At 38.4% G+C, this 15,661-nt stretch overlaps 1 protein-coding gene and 2 pseudogenes across 1 annotated transcript; 1 reads left to right on the top strand and 2 right to left on the bottom strand.

Annotated features, from left to right (window-relative positions):
* Positions 1–5,608: 5,608 nt before the first annotated feature.
* On the bottom strand, positions 5,609–6,263 carry LOC146908109 (uncharacterized). Its single transcript, XM_085729226.1, has 2 exons — positions 6,154–6,263; positions 5,609–6,044 (listed from the first exon to the last, which is right to left on the bottom strand). Exons 1-2 carry the CDS (start codon positions 6,261–6,263, stop codon positions 5,609–5,611), a joined length of 546 nt encoding a protein of 181 aa, XP_085585352.1.
* A 3,341-nt stretch (positions 6,264–9,604) lies between these two features.
* LOC146908108 (uncharacterized) lies at positions 9,605–10,493 on the bottom strand (annotated as a pseudogene).
* Positions 10,494–11,142: 649 nt separating this feature from the next.
* LOC146908107 (uncharacterized) lies at positions 11,143–13,842 on the top strand (annotated as a pseudogene).
* Positions 13,843–15,661: the final 1,819 nt, after the last annotated feature.

Raw genomic sequence — 15,661 nt, 5'->3', positions numbered from 1 at the left:
AAAAAATTTGACCCAGAGGACCAGAAACAGGCGCACTACCCACGCCTCAATGCGCGTGGGCGTGCGCGATTTTTTTGAAAAAAATTGCCCAGCCAGAACAGCAAGGTCCGCACGGCCCACGCCTCCAAGGCGCACGGCCGTGCGCGACTTTCCCCTCCCATAAACATCAATTTTTCATCTTCTTCCCATTCAAACCACACAAAAACCTCTCTCATCCAACTTCTCTCTCTAAACCTCCATTTTTCCTCAACCTTAAACCTCACATATCTCCATCAAAACTCCACCAATTCACACAAAACTTTCACCCAAACCAATCCAAAATCAATTCCAAAAACAAACACCCAAACAAAATCAATTTCCATCCATCCAATCCATTAACCCCAATTTTCGTATACCCCATTAACCTAAACCAAAAACCACAAATTTTCCAACCAAATCCAACCAACCACTCAAAAACCTTACTTCCAACGTATACCCATCACAAAAACTCGGTCAAAAATGTCTTCAAGCAAGCAAGGGAAGGAAGCATCACCAAGGTTCCATGGCATCAAATTTAAGAACTCCGAGCAAAGAAAAAGGTATAACAAACTTCTCTCTCGACCTTTATTTCCGAATCGTTATCCTTGTTTCTTTGCTATGTTGGACCTAGGTATAAAAGAGCAAGTAGAATCGTTAATTGAAAACCTAGGATGGTCCGGCTTGATGAGAACTTACCCGGGGTATGAAAACCTTGTCTATGAGTTTTTAAGTTCATTTTGCTTCATAAAAGATAAGACAAAGTCGGATTACCCCCAACATAAGGTCTCGTTTCGGTTTTTAGGTACTGACTATGACATGACTTTTGATTACTTTTGCCAAACCATGGGTTTCGCCGATGCGGGGCTCATCCATGATTCAAATAGTCAATACTCAAAATCCGTGAACTATGACCCTGAAGCCTTTTGGACCACAATCACAGGCTTGAATAACTACGTTGCTAGGTCCAACAAAGCTAGTGCTATCCAAAACCCTGTCCTCCGTTACTTTCAAAGAATTATGGGATGCACTATCTTCGGTAGGACGGACTTACATAGAGTTAGAGCACCTGAGCTCTTCATTCTTTGGGCTGCACTTAATAATCACCCCGTGAACACATGCTACTACTTACTTGATCACTTATCCTCTATCACCAAGAGTGATAGTGTGATTGTTGCCGGTGGTATTATAACATGCATAGCAAATAAGTTTGGGGTAAGACATGCAGGACTCAATAGGATAGAGGGAGACAACACTTTGAGCAAGCACGATCTTGTGCAAATGAACTTTATCCGAAATGAAACCGATATAGGGACCTTTGAGTTTCGAGGCAGCCGAGGAGAAACATTGATTATATTGCCTAACCCTGCCCGCACCGACATAAAGGTGGCAGGAAATTTGTTGTATGTTGTTAATCCTCAGGTACCCGAAGATGATGAAGATGCAAGTGAAGAAGGTGCTGACTTGCTTAATGAAGCCAGAACACAAATGGATGATGAGCAATGGAATTGGATGCAAAGTGAGCTCCAAAAGATCAACACCAATCAACAACAATTTGGTGAAGAGTTCTCCGGTATGCAAGAGGAGGTGCAAAGAACAAACCAAAGGCGTGAGGAGACCCATAATGCTCTTCTAGCAATGCAAGAATATCTCAACGCCCGATATCCTCCGCCGGGGAACCAATAAAAATGTGAGCTTTCCTCTTCCTTTCTCTTCTCTTCTCTTCCTCTCTTCCTTTTAATTTCTTGTTTTCTTTATGCATTGAGGACAATGCTTCTCCCAAGTATGGGGGGAGCCAATAAAGTGTCTAGGTAGTAAGAGTCGTAGTGTTTCAAACTCCCTTGAATTTTTATCTTTTGTTTTGTTTTATTGCGAAAGGCATGTAAGCGGCTAGATAGTTTTCTTGTTTTAATTGTTAAATATGACATAATCTTTTGTTAAGTTCTCTTCCAATATAGGCTAGATAATGTTCTTGTTGTGTACATGAAAATAGCTTCTTGTTGCCTTAAGTTTTTCCAATAGACCCACATTGATTCTAGGTGAACAAAACTTCTCCAATGAGAAAATTCACAGTGCATCCTTTGAGTAAGTGTATGAATAGGTATTTTAAGGACCACGTTCTAAGTTTAATGGTACATGGACCCTTTAAAGTCTCTAGGAGTAAAAGTAGTATAAGCTTGTGTGGGGAAATTTAATTAACTTTATTTAACGTTGAAATAATATGGGGGGAAGCATGATTTTCACTTTTTCACTAAGTTGAGAACACCGCCGGAGCATGGAGGGAAGGATAGTGTACTCGAACAACTCCTACGCGAAGGATGGTACCTCCTTAGTGATTGTATAGCTTCTACAAACTTCTGAAAAAAAATAGAAAGAAAAGAAAAAGAAAAAAATTTTATGAAAGAAGTTACAAACTACAGCACTACTTAGGGTGATTGCCGGAGTAGTGGAGGAAGGAGTGAGTCCCTCTCCGACTTCCTATGAAAAGGTGATATCCCCTAGGCATCTGTAGCCCCAAAAGAGACCAAAAGAAAAGAAAAATATGGTCCACAATTTAAAATTGAACCAACTTAAACTTAATTCCCACCTTGCTTATATGGAATGAAAATGAGGTTTTTCTCGGTTGATGTACTGTTGGGGTTAGAACCTGTTTCCTCATAATACCTGTTTATACAGGAGCAAAGGGGATGCACTACACACACACACTCACTTAGTTTCTCTTGTTGGGTTAAATAGGAATCATAAGGGGCTCTTGAGGTTGTGATTAGTGTATGCTTAGGACAAGGCCTTGGAGGGAACATGTGTTTTAATTTTGTCATATACTTAAATGTTTTCTATGCTGCTATGTCTATGCCTTTTGCTTGAGGACAAGCAAAGATTCAAGTATGGGGGAGTTTGATAAGTAGATTTATTACGTATTTTAATTAAGTTATTTAGTTTAATTCTATTTAGATTTAATTAGATTCTATGTGTTTTTATTTATATTTAAGAGCTTTTTACTTCAAAGAATCCAATATTATATTTCAGGATCAAATATATGATTTGCAAGGCTTGGAGCTAAAGAAAAGGGATTTGGAGCACAAAAATAGGAGATTTCCAAGATTTGGGACCGAAATATGCACTTGAAGAAATCAGAATTCGCTCCCCCAAGTCAGTGAAGGGCGCACGACCCACGCCTGCAAGGCGCACGGCCGTGCGCGATTGCCAGCATCCCTTTTAGCTGCTTTTTGCTCCGAACAGCGGTTTTCTACGCAGCCTGCTTTGACGATAAAGCCCATGGATCTTCAGAGAATATTCCTTCGGTTATTTCTTAGGGCTTAAGTCATTAGTAGGCTATAAATAGAGAGCTTGTTCTCCTTGTTTTATCATCTTGAATTCTGAATATTGTATTGTGACAGAATACTATTTCTCAATAAAAGTTCTCGTTTTTATTCAATTGTTCTTATTGTTTTCTTCTTATTCATTCATGGCAACACCAACCATGAGTGAGTAATTCCCTTAGACCTTGGGATTGTTGGGAGAGTCCTATGGCTTGATCCAACATTCCTAATCCGAAACCCTAGTTTATGTAACCCTACTTTTCCTATCTAAATTCACCGTTCTTCACAACGATATTAACAAGTACCAAACTTTGGATGCGAACGCGGAGGGTTAGTACTTGTTAATTCGTTACCCTAGTTATTAAGGTGATGAATCGAACGAAGAAGTCTTAATAACCGAACAAGTGAATTTAGACAAGGATTGCGAAGCATGAGAATAGCCTAGTGAACCTTGGGACTTATAGAATCTCGTACAATCAAGGATCTTAATATAGGAGTTAGCCATGAGAATAGGTCTAACACCTTGAGAGACACACTCCCCGGATATCGAACGAAGAAGGGGATAGGCTTTAGAGAGATTCGTCCTTAGAAACTAGGATTTACATAAACAAGGATTAGGATTAGGATGTTAGGTCAACCATAGGATGAACCAATAATCCCTAGGTTGCCTTTAGCTATTGTTTTCAACCGTCGTTTAGATTACCTTGAAACCCTAATTATCGATTTCTCCCTAACCTTTACTACTTTTGATTGGAATTTAAATAACTCCCTGTGGATCGATACTCTCTCTTTATTACTACTACGGTAAACCCGTACACTTGCGGATTTACGGTAACACATATTAGGGACATATATTTTACATTTATTTTCCCTTTTTTCTAATAAAAAGTTGAGGAGTGTTTTGGATACTCTCTTTCTAACACTCGATCACTCTCTTATTGTGTGAAATAGATGTGGGTACCACATATTCGAAATGGATCTCACATAAAGTGGTGAGATCCACGTCGGTTTCACCCAATACGATAGTGAGTATTAGAGAGGCTATTAGAAAGAAAGTGTTCCAAACATTTCTCTAAATAGTTTATATGAGTTGAGGTTTGTGGACTCACCTGAGTCGATGCAGGCCTCAAAGCACTGAACCCACAACCTCGACCTTATAGGTGAAACTTCTTACCAACTGAGTCAACTTTCGATTGATACATTTATTTTCCTATGCAAATATTAGTGTTAAATTAAAATATATTATATAGTATTACCGTCACATATATTCTCATTATATACTAAAATCTTTACATTTGTTATTATACTTATATCCTTATCTATAATACTCAACATTCAAAACTTATATAAAATAAAATAAAATTTCACAATAAACTGTGGATTGCGCGGGTCTAAATCTAGTTTTCTTTTTCTTTTTTTTTAGGAAAAATCTAGTTTTCTTAATAAGCTAGAGCAATGGATTTTAGGATTTCTCTTTAAACTTTCTATATATATATATATATATATATATATATATATGACATATCTAGTGAGAATGGGTAAGTTATATGATAATGGTGAGAATACTTCTTAACCCTTAGATCAAAAATAAATGCTTAAGATTAAAAATACTCACATGTGCCTCTCTCTAGTCTATCATTTTTTATAAACTTGTTTTACCTTTTCATATTCTTCGATTGACCAGCATCTGCAACCAATTTTCACAAGTATCTTCATAAAAAAAACTTACTTGTTCATTTTCACTTTTTACAATCTCACCATCTTAACTTTTCCGAATTTTCCAGCAGAGCATTAAAATCATTCTGGTGGATGTTGCCTTTCAAATGGACTTTCTTTTGAATAACACCAACATATGCATATCATTCTGGTGTTAATCAATTGTATTCAATTTTTTTTTGACCGAAACAAAGTTAACTATTATCATTAATCATCCAATGTTCAATACAAGAAGGATAAGAATCAAAAATACGGTGACTAACCCAAGAACAGGCCGCCCTAGCTAAACTATGAGCAACCATGTTCGCTTGTCTCCTAACAAACTTCACCTCGAAGTTGGAATGTAAAGATAACTGATAAATAATACTAGAAACAATAGCATAGAATTCTGAATCACCCTGGCACGGAGACGTTAGAGCTTGCACTAGAGTAGATGAGTCGGACTCGAAGACAACCCGGTCCCATCTGTTCGCATCAGCAAATTGAAGAGCCTCGAGTAAGGCTACTGCCTCCCCCTCCAAAACTGTCATACTTGCCCGCTGCCATTTTGTTTGAGCCTAAATAAATTGCCCGCGGGAGTCTCTAACACAACATGCAAAAGATGTAATATGGTTACGGTCTTGGAACGCGGCATCCACATTGCACTTCAACCAAGTCTCGCGAGGTTTCTCCCAAACTGAGCCGTTACCTTGCACTCTATTCTGCCCGTGTTGCACAACCGGTTGTGGGGGTTGTTTATGAACCTCCTGCCATTGCTGCCATGCATCTAGTGATGTCCTCCCAATGCTTGTTGAAGTATGATGAGCGGTATTCCAAATGACATCATTACGTGCAGCCCAAATTTGCCAAAGAAGTGAAGCCACCCGACCAGCAATGTCTCGGCTTTCGGACCGACATATATCAAAAACAAAATCTGCCAAACTGCTCACAGTTCCAACTCGCGGTTGCAGCACAGTCGAAAGGTCTGCCCAATACCAACTCTCACGCGCCACCCTACAACCCACAAAAGCATGCCAATCATCCTCAACATCCGTATCACACCAGGGACATCACCTCACATTGTACATGCCGTGATTGTAGTCGGAGACGTGTCGGAACACACCCTCTGCAAATCCTCCATAACAAATTACGTGCTTTGTGAGGGGAATTCACATTCCAAATTTTACGCCACTCTTCTTCAACATGGAACCGATCAGTATGTAACAACTCCATCATAGCAAGTTTATAATCAGTCTTAACAGTATACCTCCCATTACGTTCCATCATCCACACTATTTTATCATTCTGAACTTCTGCAAAGAGTGGTGTGTCGAGAATAGCTTGCACCATATCATCTGGAAACAGAGATTCAAGCTTATCAATATCCCAAACTCGTTCCTCGTCAACTATCAAATCAGACACACGCAAACTATGCACACCCTGACTTTGTGGGGATTGAATCCAGCTACCATGACCACCTCGAACCCATGGATCATTCATCACGCTGACTTGCTGCCCATTTCCAATTGTCCACCTACATCCATATAAAAGTAACTGACGTGAATTCCAAATACTCCGCCAAGCAAAGCTCGGGTTATGTCCGAGTGTAGCACCCAAAAACGAGGAACGTGGAAACTACCTCGATTTAAAGACTTTAGCAACCAGCGATTCAGGTTTAGATAGAAAGCTCCATCCTTGCTTAGCTACCATAGCGAGATTAAAAGCTTTGAAATTTCGAAACCCCATTCCACCAAATTCTTTGGGGCATGCCACACGTTCCCATGCCATCCATTTAATCCCTCAGTTGTTACTCCTTCCTCCCCACCAAAACGCATTGATCATCTTTTCAATATCATCTATAATAGAATTCGGCAAAAGATAAATACTCATTATGTATGCTGGAATAGATTGTAACACAGATTTGATCATAACTTCCTTTCCTGCCTTCGATAATGCTCGTCCCCTCCATGCATTTATTCGTTTCCAAATACGATCCTTGATAAAAGAAAAAACAGACCTCTTATCTCTATCAATCACATGTCGGACACCAATAATGTGTGACAAATCCTTCTGTGTCGCCTCACTCATATTGCGACTGAAAAACACCTTAGACTTTGATAAGTTTATTTCTTGTCCAGATGCTACCTCATAAGTTTTAAAAATTGTGAGTAAACATTGTGCTTCCACCACATTGGCCCTGCAAAACAAGAAACAATCGTCTGCAAACAAAAGATGGGACACCACTGGTGCGCCGCGACAAACTTGTGCCCCATGAATATCACCTCTATTAATAGCCTTATGTATTAGAGTCGAAAGGCCCTCAGCCACCAATATGAATAAATATGGTGATAGCGGGTCACCTTGGCGCAATCCTCGGCCGGGTACAATAGGCCTTACAATGTCAAAGTTCATAAGCACCGAATAAGTAATAGAACTAACACACATCATCATCCATTGGATCCATTTCTCACTGAACCCCATTCGCATAAGCACACCACGAAGAAACTCCCAATCCACTCTATCATAAGCCTTGCTAATATCAATCATGAGAGCCAATTCCCCTCTCCATCCATTTGTCTTCCTCTTCATTGAGTGGATTATCTCTGTAGCAATTAACATGTTGTCCAATATAGAGCGGCCCTCAACAAACGATGACTGCTCCTCTGACACACATTTATCTAAACATCGTTTCAGTCGATTAGCGAGCAACTTCGACACCATCTTATACAACACATTACAAAGAGATATAGGCCTAAGATCTTTCATACTATTCGGGTCTTCGCACTTCGGAATCAAACATATATTAGTTTCTGAAAGGTTTGAAGGGAAGTAACCGCGATCCAACCAAGAAACCACTGCCTGAAAAATATCATCACCACACACATGTCAAAATCTCTAATAAAATGTCGGATTAAAACCATCTGGACCTGGGGACTTGTCCGGTTGCATCTGAAAAAGGGCTTGACGCAATTCTTCTTTTGTAATAGGTGTTGTAAGCATTATATTGTCATCCATCGACACACACTGACTCATCAAATCCAGCACTGGTTCATGCACACCTGCATTCGCAGCAAATAGGTGCTCAAAATAACCTTGTGCCACGATACACATATCCTCTTGAGACGTAGCAATCCTCCCATCATCAGTTCGGAGCTTACTAACCTTCTTCACTTTGCCACGGGCTACCGCACATGTATGAAAGAACTTAGTATTCATGTCCCCTTCCTTCAACCAGTGCATTTTCGCCCTTTGCTTCCAAAAAGCCTCCTCCTGTACAAGTAGTCGGGCATGCTTCGCCCGAGTTTCGACATATTGTGTACGCATCATACCATTCAGCTGGGAACGAAGCTCCTCTAATATACGAACACATTGGTTAATTTCTTCCTTAAACCAAACTCTCTTCCTCCTACCCCAGCTTTGCAACTTCGTAGAACAATTCACAACTCTATCACCGAGCTCTAACCCCCTAGTACCACCCCAGCCATCCACCACCACCTCCTCAATATCGTCCTCCAAGAGCCAGCTGTTTTCAAATTTAAAAGAATAATTATACCTCTGACGAACCGTAGGTATAGTATCAAGCAGTATTGGAGTGTGATCTGAGTGAGAAGTAAGCAAGTTTGTAAGTTTGACTTCTGGAAAACGTTGCAGCCATTCAGAGTTTCCCATAGCCATATCCAATCTTTCTTCCATCACTCGATTGGTACCCGGACTCTTGATCCACGTAAATGGGTGACCATGCAATTTAATATCGGATAAGGCATAATCTTCAACCGCTTCACGGAAACCTGTACATAACCAATTAGGATGAGGATGAATACCAGCTTTGTCTTGTTGAGACAACAAATCATTAAAGTCCCGAATGATACACCACGGAAGAGATGACATATCCCGCAGCTCCCGAAGTAAATCCCAAGCATCACGACGACGCGCACGTTCAGGAAAGCCATAATAAGAAGTTAATCTCCAATCACCAGTTTCTCTATCCTCCACAATCAGATTAATGAAATTTCGAGAGTAATTTAACACGCGACAATTAGAAACATCATTCCAAAACACTGCCAGCCTACTGTACCTTCCTTCCACATCAACTGCTAAGCATGAATCATATCCCAACATGACACGGATATTTTCCATGCTTCACGTATTAGCCAATGTTTCAGATAGGAAAAGAATGTCTGGTTTGTGTCCCCGGGTCAGGTTTCGAAGATTTGGAACTACACTCGGGCTGCCCAATCCCCGACAGTTTCAACTCAAAATAATCATTGGTCCCGGCAGTCCTGGCTGCCAGGACGTGCCGATAAAAAATGCTGAAGTGTCTGATTTGTGGAATCCTCGACAGGTTGTTTGTCCTCTCGCATACGCTTTCTCTGAAACTGATATTCCATGTCTGCATTATTTTCATTCTCACTAGTACTATGCACCTGGTTTTGGTTATCAATAGTTGAGGAAATGACTGAACATGATGTACCCGACCGTATATCTTTAGTCAAATCAATAAAGGAGCATTTACATGCCTTAACTCCTTCACGCCATTGCTGGCCCCACATGGCACAAGCGTAGAACTAGTATGCTTACCCACCCTGAGACGTGGTCACCCTCTCCACAGAAGTCGGAGACGCCTGTTTCCTACTGGACTTAGACTGCCCATCTGTTTCGGCTCTCCTCCATCCCTCCTTTTCCACATTAGCCTGAGAACCCCCATCTTCCCGCAACCACTGTGATGATGCCCTCCCCCGGCTTCCATGGATCTGCCCTAATAGCGTTTGACCACCGTTTGGGAATCGTAACGTCTGGCTGAGAGAACCTAACCGCGCACTTGTTCTCGCTATGTCCTAGCACCCCACACACAAAACAAAAGGTTCCTAACCTCTCATATTTGAAATTCACCACACACCATTCACACCCATTCGCCTTGATCTTCGTCCCTGTCTTCAATGGCTGTCTGATATCAAACCTCACCGTCAACCTCATATACTCACGCCAGAAGCTATAATTGTTATTTCTATCATACTCCAAAAACTCTCCAATATAGTTCCCTAACCCGATTCCTACTTTCTCCTTCATCATACCGGTTGGCAAATTGTAAACCCTAACCCAGAGATTCATATAGTTCAACTGTATATCCTTTAACGGCACCCCTATTCGCAGCTTTTCCAGAACTAAAGAATGATTGTCATATGTCCACGGACCACCCTTCAGTACCTCCTCCATATCCAATTTGTGAAAAAATTGGAACAAGAATAGCCCTAGTTGTGCTTCCTTCACCGCCACCCCCTTCACCGGTTGCCACACCTCAGACATCCGTATCTTCATCTCCTTAAGTCGAACTGGACGGTTGACAAGAAAACGTCCCACCAAACATAGGCGAGGATCATGTTCAGAACTATCTTCCTCTTCAATGTCGAAACTCAGTCCCTCATCATCACTTAGTGACAAGTCTTCGAAATTTATCTCAGTCATCGTACCCATGCTAGAAAGAAAACCAACACCACAAACTCTTACAAGAAGAGAAACACAAAAGCTCTCACAATGGAGAGAAAACCGTCAACAACCGGAAACCTTAATCGAGTAATTTAGAAAACCAGAATCAATCGCAATCGCCTTTGTTGTTTTATGGAAATCGCAATCGCTTTTTTTGGCCGAGATTAAAATCGCAATCGCATATTTGCACAGTTTCTCAATCGCGTTTGTTGTTCTCAATCGCAGAATCGTTAATCACAGTAGAAAGTTGAATCGCAATCGCAAGCTCAATCGCAAGTTCTGAAGCGGTTAAGTTTCAATCGCAATCGCACTTGCCGATCTACATAAAGCTCAACTTGTTGTGAATCGCACTTGCAGAATCGTTATTTCTCAATCGCAATCGTATTCAAATATCCCCTTTTCTTTTTGAAAGGAATCTAAATAACATTGTTGCCCCTTCTTTTCTTCTCTCAACGATGCAGAAATAATTATTGGTTAATTAAATCAAAATCTGTCAAAAAACTTCAATTAAATGAGATTGGATTTAATCCAATGAATTGAGACAAGAGTGCTCAACAAAATCAATTCAATTCAACACATAACCAGAAGAAGCAGAGCCGCATGTGGGTATCACTGTAGCTGGGGGATAATGAACAGAGAAGTGTATGAAGCGGCGGAGGTGGGTGTTGACGACGATGGTGAGAAAGAAGATTCGGTTAAATATATAAATATAAACATAGTTTAAATTTTAAAAAATAAAATACAGATCTGGTGAAGATTGATCTCAACATAAATGTTGGTGGGTGGACATCAGAAAGAAAGCGATGTTGTTTGGGGAAGAAGAGTTGATGAAAATTGATAGAATATGCTAAGCCACATGTGAGTCTTTTTAATCTTAAGCATTTATTTTTGATCCAAGGGTTGAGAAGTATTCTCACCATTCTCATATAACTTACCCATTCTCACTAGATATGTCCTCTATATATATAGGAGATACATAGTTTATGGTGACTTTGTTTCCCATTTTTACCCTTTATTTTAACCTTTTTATAATATTATTTGAATTAATAATTAAAAAATAGTTAAATTCTATTAAAATAAAAACAATCGCACTACAATATGAATGATATTGAATATTAATATGAATGATATTGAATATTATAAATATAAACTTTTTTAAACCTATTTGCCAAAAATATTGATCATTGTATATGCGGTAGAAATGTGGATAAAAATAGACTTATTCGTGTTATATCTAAAACATAAAATAAAAATAGATTTTTTTTTGAGGAATAAAAATTAATCTGTAGTACAAATAATAAGTGGGGGTGTCTTTAAAAGAATTGGGCTATGACTCACGAAATCACATGTAAAACAACTAGGCCTCTTTATATAAAGTGTGAAAGTACAAATAATAAGTGGGGGTGTCTTTAAAAGAATTGGGCTATGACTCACGAAATCACATGTAAAACAACTAGGCCTCTTTATATAAAGTGTGAAAGTTCAAGCATCTCAATGTACTAGGGTTTCTCGTGACCAGACCAACGATATCAAGGTTTATTCGATTCCAAAATTTTGGTTTGATAGTGGAGCAACTCAAATTGACACACAGCCTCGTAAATCTTGTAAGTGCAATCTCTAATAATTTTGTTAATTTCAGTAGTTTTTTATGGTTTATCAGTTTATATATATGCATGTATTATGCATATTCACTGCTAATTTAGTGTGCGTGTTATGGTTATGTACACTTTTATGGCTATACTTTTCTGCACATAGTTGTTAGGTTTTGACGTAGTTGGAATTTCTTTTGTTAATAGTGACGTCAACACAGTTCAATTAGCCTTTTTATATCAAAACCAAAAGAAATTTTTAGTTCTTTTATTAAACTAATATTTGCAAGTGGCAATGATTTTGCAGTGGCTCAATAAAAAAATACGAGATGGAAGGAAACAACATATTGACAAATCTACCATTCGATGTGTTCCAGTTGATTATGAAGTCATTGCCCCTTAAAGATTGTCTTGCGTTAAAGGCAATATGCCGTTCTAGTAGGAAAACAGTTTTGAATGTCATTGAAAACAAGAATTGTTGCCATTTACCTGAATTTCCACTAGTTTTTATACAATCCAACAATTCAAGGTTCTTTTATGGTTTGAGCACAAAGACTTTACATCACCTTAAAACACAACTATTGGGGCGCGCTAATAAATCTGCTGGCACAGTTGAAGGTTGGTTGATTGTGACTGATTATTCTGAAAAAGGTTTTGCAAATAATTTCTTTTTGAATCCAGTTACTGATGTTAGAATCACGATACCATCAAAGTTTTACTTACCCTCCGTCATTGGTGATAGGATATCATTTGTGAGAAAAACGGTGGCCTCTTCCAAACCAAATTGTGATGGTTCTGATTGTTATTTAATTGGCCTTTTGAGTGATTATTGTCACATTGCAATTTATAAACTCTTTGAAAAGTCATGGACTATAGTTGAGCCAGACAAGGATTCAGGGACTTATTTTAGAGACATAGAAATTATTGGTACAAAATTATATGTAACATGCTCATCGCCAGATTCTATATTGGTTTATGATCTTAAAGACTCCACTAATGGACCTCCGAAGGCTGAAGTGTTAGGTGAACTTCCAAGAGCGCCAGCAGGATCAAGTATGTATAGCAGTTTTCTAGCCAAAGATAAAACGTTAAGAGAGTTATACTTCATTTCTATGTTCTATAATGGCGAGATTGAAACTCAACAACATGTCTCTGACCGTTTGAAAGTTGTCTCATCATTTGTTAAGCCACCTAAGATTACCAGCTTTGAAGTGTTCAAGCTGGATACGAACATGAGTCCTATTGGGTGGCAGAATGTGAAGCTGGAAGATAAAGTGGCTTTCGTTAGTAAATGCAATAGCATGGTAATGTCAAGGGATGAACTTAATTACAGTGAAGAATTAGTTAGAGGGAATAGTATCTACTTTGCAATTACTTTTCCATGTCTAAAAATAAATCCAAGGACAAGTTTAGAGTTTGGGGTGTTTTGTTTGAATAATAGAAGCATCGAATACTTCCCTGAGGAGACGTCAAAGCATGGTGATGTTCCTTATTGTCCTTCATGGTTTGTACCAAGTTTATGGTAATTCCACTGTCGTGACACTTTCATATGTTTTATTGTATGCCAATGGTGTCTACAATGAATTGGTTGGAAGAAGCATTCAATTTCATGTTGCGGATCAACCCTTTTATTTCTTTTTTCTTTTCCATTCTCTTTAATACTCTATATTTCTTAGTACATGATTTTTATTAATTCCTTTAAATCATGCAGTGTTCATCCTAAACAAAAGCATTGCTAATACATTCTGTCGTTTGGATTTACTACTGTCATATTCTTCTTTTGTTTTCCTTGCCAACTTTGAATGTTTTGAAGATAATGTGTCTACATAAATTGGTTGAAACATTGTTCCATAAATGGTAATCTATGATTACGTTATATCCAAGTAATGTAGGCAATCATCATATATAGTAATCCAACATATGCTACCATCCACTGTTTTATGAAAGAATTATTAATTATTGTACCACTAAAAATGTTAGAAGAAAAATGGTTTTCTAATTGTTCTGAATTTGTTTTCTGCACTGGTTTATATTGCTTCAAAAACGTTTTTATTAACTAGCCCATGTAGCATATCACAATTGAATATCAAATCCATTCCATGTAAATATTTATTTAGAATTCAAATTCTAATAAACAACCATGACCTTACCATTCAATTCCGAAAATCCTGAGATCAAAGAAAGCATGTAAACTCCATAGAAATTATATATAGAGCAATATAGGAGCTCAATTTTCTCATTAAGTAAGCTCATGTTGTGTTGCTTGCTGGTTGTGGTGGTCTTGATTATAGTGAAACAATATGGACGTGACAACTTTTTAGGCCCAGTTATGAGGTGTTTCCGAAAGTTTATCCTTAGGTAAAGCTAGTGTTTACAAACATGTTGAGTTGTGCTTGAATTCTTCTGTGGTGGTTAATCGCCTTTTACGCAACAAAAATGGTCGTGTTTGTGCCTACCAGTTGATTATGCATTTTAGAAGAATGCTTGGTGATTTTCTCAAAGTCAAAGTTCAGTATTCCTCTCAATAATTGAATAAGTGTACGGATCAACATGATAACTTGAGTTACGATCATATAAAACTTTAGTTTTTTATGATCCGTCGCCTAATTCTCTTGGTCCTTTTTTGCACTCTAATCATCTTGAAAGGGTTACTCTTCTTTGTTATTAAAAAAAAAAAAAAAAACTCAAAAATGCTCTCTTTTTCCACTATCTCTGCCATGATAACATACTGTCCACAAAAATTCAAATAATTCACTCTTGCTCCATACACGATCCCATAATTCAGAGATTCCCCCGATGCAATAACAAAGGTTTTTCAACACTGCCATCCTTCAACAAAATATCCAAGATAATCTTGAATCACCATGTGATTCTCATTTCTTTCAAAGTAACTTCCAAAAATGACTCCCAGCACATTCAGAATTCTACAGGCCAGAAACTTCTGCATAAATGATACTTCGAGTTGCCGTAACAGTTGCCATAACAAACAGCCTACTTCGAGTTGAATTGCAAGTAAACTTTCTATAAATCAAACTTTTCTTATTTTCCATTCTCATTACTTAAGATATCACTTCCTAGACAATAATAGAGAAAGAGCATGCAAAAATTGAAAAACCGTATCGTGAACTTTCACTCCATTTTTACCTAGTTATACTGTCAACAAACACCATAATTAAATATGCAACATTGTAAAAAAGAAAACTTTAACAAAAAACTCAAACCCCAATAAATATTTTTCATTCAGAAATGGAAGAGTAAACAGGAAGAGAGAAAAGGGAGACATTGAAAGAGGATGTTGAGTTCATGATCATCAGGAGGATCTTTCAAAACCTTAACGAGGTTTGTGCTTATGGAGATCAGGTCATTCATCACGTCGAAGTTTCTAAAATAATCAGCAGCCATTTATGTGGAAAAGGAGTTTTTTCGTTTTCGTTGGAAGTAAGAAGGAAACTGAAATGTTGAATGAACAAGGTTGTGTTTGAAGTTTGCTGTTCTTTTCTTTTCCTTTTATTAGAGGAGGGAAACAATGCAATTCCCTTTGAATAATTAGGATTTGTT

Source organism: Medicago sativa, chromosome 7 (assembly GCF_051527215.1).
Source record: "Medicago sativa cultivar Bolivia chromosome 7, Bolivia_mono, whole genome shotgun sequence".
NCBI classification, from domain to species: domain Eukaryota; kingdom Viridiplantae; phylum Streptophyta; class Magnoliopsida; order Fabales; family Fabaceae; genus Medicago; species Medicago sativa.
This window is presented reverse-complemented; position numbering and strand designations above follow the sequence as displayed.